This window comes from Artemia franciscana, chromosome 15, assembly GCF_032884065.1.
Source record: "Artemia franciscana chromosome 15, ASM3288406v1, whole genome shotgun sequence".
Classification (NCBI taxonomy): Eukaryota; Metazoa; Arthropoda; class Branchiopoda; order Anostraca; family Artemiidae; genus Artemia; species Artemia franciscana.
In genome coordinates this window covers 18234512-18243381 of record NC_088877.1, presented here as the reverse complement: position 1 = coordinate 18243381, position 8870 = coordinate 18234512, and the positions used below count along the sequence as shown (strand labels likewise).

Genomic DNA, 8870 nt, shown 5'->3' with positions numbered 1-8870 from the left:
ACAGCACAAACACAAAAAAAAAGAAAAAAAAGAGAGACAGAAGGAGAAAAGGAAGACTGTTTTCCTAAATTAGTGATTAATATAGACCAGCACTTGAATGAGGCCTTAACCCTACTCATCCATACAATCACATAGGTCAAACAGCATAGCCATACACAATCAACCATAAAGAATAATCCATGGACAGGCAGTCATGTCGTCAATAAGTATAAGTCGTCATTTACCAAACAATAGAAAAAATAATAAAGACAAATAATTCAGAGGCAACAACCCAACACAAGGGCTCATCAGGAGAATCCTTTTTTAAGATATAATAAAAAAAAAGAAGGCCAGCTTATTTCCTATTTTGAAACCCCCGTTTTTATTTGACAGAACAAAAAGTTTTTTGCTCGCAGCATTTAATTTCATGCGTATTCCAATTTGTTAAGAAGAGGGGGGGGGTCTAACTGCTAAAATCTCTTTTTTTATGATAATAAAATACATAGATTGTGTTGATTCTGGAGGGGGGTCTTGCATTAAAAAAGGAACCATACATTGGATCTAAGTTGAATTTTCCCTTGAACTTTAAAAAATATTTAGCAGGATCATCTTCGAGCAAGTGTCCCCTGGGTGCCTCTAAATTCCCATCTCCTTTGTCATGATTTTTTTTTTACATCAGAGCTTTGCTCAAAGAAGCCTTTTTTTGCCATCCCCTCTTTCGACTCCCCCGTAAAAAAAAAAATGTGGTGGGAAGGCCCCACTCTTCTTAATGAACGTTTAAAAAGGCAGGAGATACAGATTTCCGAATGAATATTCCTATTTTTCTTTGTTATTAACTCTATGGGGTCATAACTGATAGTAGAATGTTTTGTTTGTTAGAGCTATACTTTTTTCAAAGTGTTATTTTTCTAGAAAAAAAAGAAGCTAAAACAGCAAATAAAATAGCAATTGGATGAGAGGTCGATTAAAACGGGAATACTAGATGGGGTTCATTACAGCTAATTGTGGCGTTCTGTATTCTTGAGCACTTTCTCTTATCAATCAATCAATTTATTTATTTAAAAAGAAACATTATCAGTTACTTAACTTCGACTAAGCATAGCTTGTGAGCCAAAAAGCAAAACGAAGATGAGAAAAAAATTGAAAAGTAAACAAACAAGCAGACAGACCAAGTTAATGCCGAAAAAAGGTGAAAATAAAGACGGTAATGTAACGGAAGTGAACAAAAACAGTTAATAAATCATAGAGACACTAAATTAAAATAAATTTGAAAGTTATTAAGGGAGGGATATTTCCTTATGCTGTAAGGATCTATATTTTAACTGATGAGAAGCTCTCGAGAAACTGTATTAATTTCATTTGATTAAATTTTTATTAAAAAAAGAAAGAAAAATCGACGATATTATAAAAACGAAAGAAGATAAATACAGAGAATAAATCATAGAGAACCCAAATAAAACTAAATTTGAAAATTAATACGGGAGAAAAATTTCAAAAAATTGCAAGAACGTTTATTTTAAGGGACGAAAAGCTATCAAGATTTTTAAACTTTCGTGAAGAGAATTCCCAAGCATGATAGAAGTGAAAATTGGGGATAGGCAATTACCTTTTCTTAAATCGCTTTTTGACAAAGAAAAACAACTCAGTTCCAATATTAATCTTATAAATCTGAGAAAAAACACAGTTAGATCTTGGGTGGATTGAGAAGTCTTTCAAGTTTTACTAAAATGCTTCATTTTCTGTCTTTGCTTAAAAACTTGTAAAATAAAAAGAATGAAATTCAGTTTCACCTACCTTGAAACGGTTTGGTACTATAAACCGGAGAAAATATAGAATAATAATGTTGGATATAGCTTAATCATTGCACGACTCATTTAATTTTTAATTTGATAGTAACGTACAGATTATAGAAATTTATCTTGAAATTTAAAATATGAGATTTCTTGGAGAAACTAGACAACGTGCCTCTCTGGCTTCGTGCAGTCTCGAGTGCCAACCTCATGGTGGTCGTAGTATTTTAATGAAAAAGGAAAGACCTCAGAAAATTTATCTTTTGGTAATTACTACTGGGGGGGGGGGTGAGCTATAGGCTTATGCTACTTCAGTGGAATAATTATAGTTACAAGTGCAATCTTTTAATTTTACCAATCTGCATTGCATTCAATAAAAGAAAAATAGTGAGATTACACATCAAATTATTATTGAAAAGGATGAGATAAAAAGTGAGAAATTTTCTTCAGGAGATGCTTGACATTGTTGAGACATCGACTGTTTGCATATCACCGACTGATCGTTTCGATCAGCCTTCTTTGACTTTCACATTGTGAGAACTTACTAGCTCCTTCCGCTTAACAACTATAAGCAGCTGACTCGTCTGATATAGCCAGTTAATCTAAAAGAAAAACATCAACACATGTAAGAAAAAGGAAGGCTAAATAAGAATAGAAGGACTTTGAATTTTAAAGCACGTGGACATGGCCAAGATTTAATAATAATAATAATTTATTTCTGATCCACTATACAGCAATACAAGTGGAGTTAAATAACATAAACAAAAAAAAAAAAACAAAAAAACAAGAATAGTACGTCAGAAATCGCACTTTCTAGTACAGCAGATGGATTAAATTGGGAAGAGGGCCTAATGAAAAAACACATGTTCTTTCAGCTTGGTAATTGAAGACTAAAAAGATGAAAGTAAATCAGTCACACTATATCGTCAAGCAATAGCGGATTTACGATACGAACTCAGAAGGTAAAGCAAAAATTTACAATATCTAAAATAAAAGTATGCGAATCTCTTGCAGATCTTTCTTTTTCAGTGGGTAAAGCCCCGTAGAAGCAAAACAGATTGATAACGAAACTTAAATATAATTTAGTACTAGTAAGACCCTTCCAAGAGTATTGCCTGCGGTTTGGAGAACCTTAAGCTTTCTTTTTAACATCTCTAAGAATCTGAGTATGCAGGGCTGAAATACACCACCGTGTCTGTGAAACAAAACGAATGGAAAAAGACCACAATTCAAGATTTCAGAAACAGACTTGAATTGAAAATTAAATATTCCCACTTCTCTATATTCGGTGAAAGACTGATACACAAAAACATCTGGGAAATCAATTTAACGAAGGACACTAATCTGATTTTAGAACGGCTTATAACCAAAAGATCATCGGTACAAGCAATATACGATGCGTCAAAAGAACCAAAGAGAAACGTAGGCCCAATTCTCGCGAGCCCATTGTGAATACAAGCATTGAAGAGATAAGGTGCAACACTCACCCCTGCCGATACCAGATCTGACAGGAATATTCTCTGAAAACCCCGAACTTGACTTTAGTCAAATTTACTATACCAAAAACGAAGTAATGGAACTACTGAAGAGTTAACGCTGAAAAACCGCCCTATTTTTTCTATTCCGTACCTTCTGGAGGGGTGCCAACGGAGTTTTCTCAATTTTAAAAAGATTTTTAAGAAAGGGCGGTTGAGTGTGTCGTGGTATCGTCGGCAAAGTAATGTAGTGGGCTTGCGAGGTTGTCTCCCATGTCGTTTATGTAGATGATGAAAAGCGTGGGTTTCAAGACACTGTCATGGGGAGCCCCTGCTTTCATTGAATATTCGCAAGAAATAAATTCGTCGATGACAACCCGCAGGGAACGATCAGAAAGAAAGCTGTCAATCACTTTAACAGACATCCACGAACACCGTACGCTTGGAGTTTCTTTAGCAGGCCACGGTGACACACTCTGTCGAAAGCTTTGGCAATGTCGAATGACAATACCTTAATGTCGTTACCCATTGCCAGAAGTTCGATCCTCTCCCGATGCTGGGCCACTAGGCAGTCTAATGTTGAGCATTTTCGACGGAATCCATATTGGTGATCGCCTAAAAGGTCATTTGATTCCAAGAAATGTTTTATTGGAGACGCCCTAATAGACTTTGCCAACGCATGAGAAGAGGCTAATAGATCTATAGGAGCCAACGTTCCTTTGATCGACATCTGGCTTTAAGGTAAGCATAACATGGACGGACTTCCATGATTGTGGGAAGGTTCTGGAACGAAAGTATATCCGGAAAAGCAATGAAAAAGATTCAGCTAGTTCAGCACTGCAGGATTGTAGGACACCATTTGGTATGTTGTCAGGATCTGCGGCTTTGGTCACACCAACATACCGCGAATTGTGAAGGATCTTGGGAGCGAAATATTCACACGATCCAGGATGGCATTGGCTCGGATGGAGAAATTTGGCACTTCTCTGCCGTCGTCGTCCAGATTTGAGAAATCGCCAAGAGCTTCAGCCTTTTACTGTGTGAAGGAATAGGAAGTCCCTTTGGACGACGATAAAGCCTCCTTCAAAATTCTCCACCAACTCATTGCCGAAGCATATCGAAGCTTGGTGGCAAATTTCTCCTTGTACTGAAACCGGGACTGCCGAATCGCACGAACTGCAACTTTGCGCGTGTTGAAGAATTCAATTCTGTCCTCTTCGCTCTAAAGGAGCCATCGCTTGTGTACCTTTTGCTATGCTCGGATAGCCTTCTTATACTGGGCGTCAAACGAAGGTTTGTCCTTAATGAACACCGGGATCCGCTTTGAAGGGATATGTTTTTCGACAGAGTCAACTATGACTTAACGGCACTACACTGCAGCTTCCTCTGGGCCTTCAAGGAGGAAGGCTCTCCACTGCTGAGAACGAAGAGTGTTTCTTAAACCGTCCCAATCATCTCTATTGTATTGCCAGATTGTTCGCTCATGCTTTATTGGAGGCGGGATACGAAGGTTTCCACATACAATGACGGCATTGTTGTCACGTCAAAGCATGAGCATCTACCTTAAATGAATCAGTATGATCTGTAAGGAAGAGGTCAATATAAAATGATCCGTCTGGACCTTGATACGTCTCGGAATCGACAAATTGTTTCTGCCCATAAGAGATAAATAAATCATACAAGTCCGACCCTTCCTTAGCCATATTTTTGCTGCGAAGCCACACGCTATGATAGACGTTGAGGTCTCCATGGGGGATAATGGCATACTTGCCCTGTAAGTATTCGAGTCGGACTTCAATGTAGTTAGTGATATGGCAAGTTGGAGGATTATACAAGGTACCAACAATCATGGACTTATCTGGGAGGGTCACCCTAACCCACAGCTTATTCGCCTGCAGAATCTGGTATATTTAGGCATGAATATGGTGTGTGGCTCTGTAGATAAACAGTAGCACCTCCTCCTCGTATTTAGCGCCTTCACTACGTGATAAGCATTTCTTTTTTAGTAATTACATATCCAAGCATATGAAGCTTCATACTAGAGAAAGGGTTTACAGTTGCAAATTGTATTTAAAATATTTGATCAGATTTAGCTGATTTTCAAAAAGGGTACTACAGACCTGCAATTTACCTGGAAAATGACTATTTCACTTTGATCCTGCAAGAGCGAACATTTATTCTATTTTTGTATAATAATATTATAATATATTTTTGTCATTATCACACTCATTTAAGTGAGAGAAATGCTTTTGAGATATTTACCAATGCCCTTCATTTATCAAGAAATTTATCAGTATCACTCCACAAAAAAAGCTAGTCAAAAATAGACCATAAAACCAGAAATTGATGCACCACAATCCAATAAAGAAACCAAATATACCGATGTCGCATGAACAAAAATTACTCGATAAAAGTTTGAAATCTGTGTTTTCGCTCGACAAAAATTTGAAAACTATGTTTTCATTCAACAAAAATTAGAAACATGCAAGAATTTTACAACAAAATTGGAAATCTGCAAAAACTTTACGACAAAACTGGAAATCTGCAAAAACTTTGCGACAAAATTGGAAATCTTTGACAAAACTGAAACAGGCGAGAAAACCTGAAAAAATATAACATCCTTGAATAAAAATTAGAAATCTGTGTTTTCGCACGACAAAATTAAAAATGGTAAAAATTGTCATCTAAAAATACTGCAATTTCAAGCCTTACCAAAAACATTTAAAAAATAGCAAAAAACCCTCGACAAAAATATTAAATCTTCAAAATTTTAGAACAAAAACTGAAAGAATTGAAATGATAAAATTTAAACAGAGAAACTTGAAGTAGGGAGTGAAGAAACAGAGACATCGTGAAGAAACACGGAGAAATTAACTTATTGCAATGCTATTTTCAGAAACTCGTTAAGAGAGCAGTTGATGAATCAAATTCCCTTATTTCTAAAGCGAAAAAGTCAAGTTTTTTGGGTAAATGTCACCTTTTCAATTTTTACCCCGATTTATAATTTTTTAAAAGTGTTTTTGCTGTTTTCAATTTCAGTCATGAAGTTTTAAATTAAAATGTTTTAGATAGGAAAAATTTTCACCATTTTTGAGTTTTTGTTTCTGCCAATTTCAGCTTTGTTCTAAGGTTGTAAAGATTATCAGTTTTTGTTGTAAAACTGTTTTCGCAAATTTCCAATTTTTGCCCAGGCTTTTTGCTGTTTTTCAAGATTTTCAATTTTTGTCGAGTTTTTTTTCGCCTGTTTCAGTTTTGTCCTAGAGTTTTCACTGATTTTCTAGTTTTATGGCACAGGTATCGCAGATTTTAAATTTTTTGTCAAACGAAAACACGGACTCCTAATTTATGGCGAGGTTATTTGCTGTTTTTCAATTTTTCTTCACACGATTTCACTGTATTTAGTTTCTTTAATGAATATTAATTTCACTTTTTATGATGTAGGGAAATCTCCCAAGCAAGGCAGAGAAAAAGCTTTTAGGAGCTGCCAAAATTAGAATAAGAATATTTGTAAGTTTCCTCTTTATGTACATTTTTAAAAGTCTTCTTGCTTCTGGAAGGGGACCTTCACATAAACATAGAAGGAAGTTTAAAAGGGAAAATTGAAAAGCAATCTACCTTCATTCCTTATAATTATTTTGAACCAAGTCTGTAATATCAATGTTAGCTACCCTCTTATTGCACAAAAGTTCTATGTGTGACATAAAAGACTACATTTATGTGCTTACCTTGCTAAATGGTGGAGAGGTGGACGAGCATTATGACTGCCTCCAGGAAGTATCCCAAGAGTGGAAGGGGGCAAGTACTACCAGGACTTTGTCTTTACGAAAATTTGAAAGTAATTATCTCTTATTTTCCTATTTATAAGCATTTTTAAATGTCTTTTTGTTCTGCAGAGGGCATTGATCCCCTGGCCCCCCTGACAATGTCAATAGGAGACATTTTATAAAAAAAAAGTTTTGTTAAAAGCACGCACCCTGAAAACCTCAGAAATAACCGTATAATTTGTCTTTGATATTTCAGACCCCCTCCTCCAAATAAATATTTTGAGGAGTAGACTTTTTAAGGGATGATTACCATTCCCATAATATTGTTATTGTTATACGAATATTAAACTTAAATGTGAAAAAACAGGGGATGTACAGGGGAGTAACACCCTACCTCACATTTAAGGGACCTTTGGTAGAACGCCCAAAGGGCTCTATCAAGTATATAGCTCTAAGAGCACTATCAAAACTTGCATGGTATAAATTCTGAAAGCATGTTAAATTCGAATTGTGTAATCAAAGATTGCCTTTGAAATAGGAAACATCCTTCACTGGGCTGCAGAAAGTAAAAGAACAATTCTTGATGCTCTCAAAGTCTTTTATCGGTCATGAAATGAATGATTTCTTATAACATAATTTTAACTCTCTAAAAAACTCACGAAAGACTAGCTTTCAGAAAAGCGCTAGTTTTCTTTTTTTACTCAATTTTACATTAAATTCAGAGGTTGCAAAGAGAACCTATTTTTCAATGAGCGTTAGGCTATAGATGTATGGTGAGATCCCTTGAGAAATAAATAAATAAAGAAAGAGAGAGATGGTATGAGCAGTATATCGATAACTTACGATAATAAACAGGGAGCACAAACACAAAGGCATGGCCAAAACAATTGAAATGAACATCCCATTGCTGTCAAAATACTGCTCCTTTGAAAACAGACTATAAATAAAAAAAATATTGTAAGTATACACTAAACTGTTTTCTTTTCTTATTGTTTATTACCCCAAAAGTAAGCAAAAGAATAGAGCTTATTCTTAAAAAAATATGTAAAAAATAAACATACAAAATATGTATGGTATAGGGTATAAGCACACAAAGTGGTGACTGCCTAAAAAGCTGGTAACCTCATATTTGCACGACAGATAATTCTAGATGAATTTAAAGCTGCAACTTACCTATTGGGAGTAGTAACAACCGCCCCATGTATCTACCTGAGTTTTATACAGCCGCACATTTTCCCCCTAGGCACTAAATCCCTCCTCCCCCTCCTAAATATTTTTTTGTGAACTCTTAATACATCATTTGAGGATTTTCTGCAAGCAAGGTATTCAATTCCAATCAAAACGACTACATATTAAAAAAAAAACAACAAACAAGCATAGAAGACGGAAAGAGTAAACAGAACACACAATAATTTAGGCTGTTTCAAAAGGTACGCACAGCGTCAGACAAATTAGGAGCGCACGATTTAAAATTATTGCACATGAAGTAACACCCAACTTACTAAATTATGCCGAGAATAAAGGACTCTCAAGTACGGTGACTTTCGAGTTTTGTTTTTTCATTGTCTGTCTTCTTTTAGTTTAAAGCTTCGGCTTCTTTTATACATTTGTATATATACGGCTATTTTAATTTATTTGTATTTCTCCTGACTCCTTTTTTTTATATTTGCTTGGTTCAGGAATTTCATTTTTAGTTTTTCTGTTATTCATTTTTTTTTTCGATTTTTCAAGCTTTGTTTTGCACTGGAGACTGTTCAGCAGTTATTTTCCGAGATATCTTTATTCTTCCAATTTTGTTATCTGTGATTTCATTTTGATAAAATTTTTCAAGAATATATTGTCTATTAACAGTAATACAATGA

At 35.2% G+C, this 8870-nt stretch overlaps 1 protein-coding gene across 2 annotated transcripts in view; it reads right to left on the bottom strand.

The window, feature by feature from the left end:
* Positions 1-2098: 2098 nt before the first annotated feature.
* The window catches only part of LOC136036125 (beta-ureidopropionase-like), a 73600-nt gene continuing 66828 nt past the window's right edge, over positions 2099-8870 (bottom strand). For both annotated transcript variants that reach the window (XM_065718144.1, XM_065718145.1), the window contains 2 exons: positions 7852-7945; positions 2099-2371 (listed from right to left, as the gene is read on the bottom strand). In XM_065718144.1, coding sequence (XP_065574216.1) covers positions 2279-2371; positions 7852-7945 — 187 coding nt within the window. In that variant the 3' untranslated portion in view covers positions 2099-2278. The remainder of the gene's footprint in view (positions 2372-7851; positions 7946-8870) is intronic.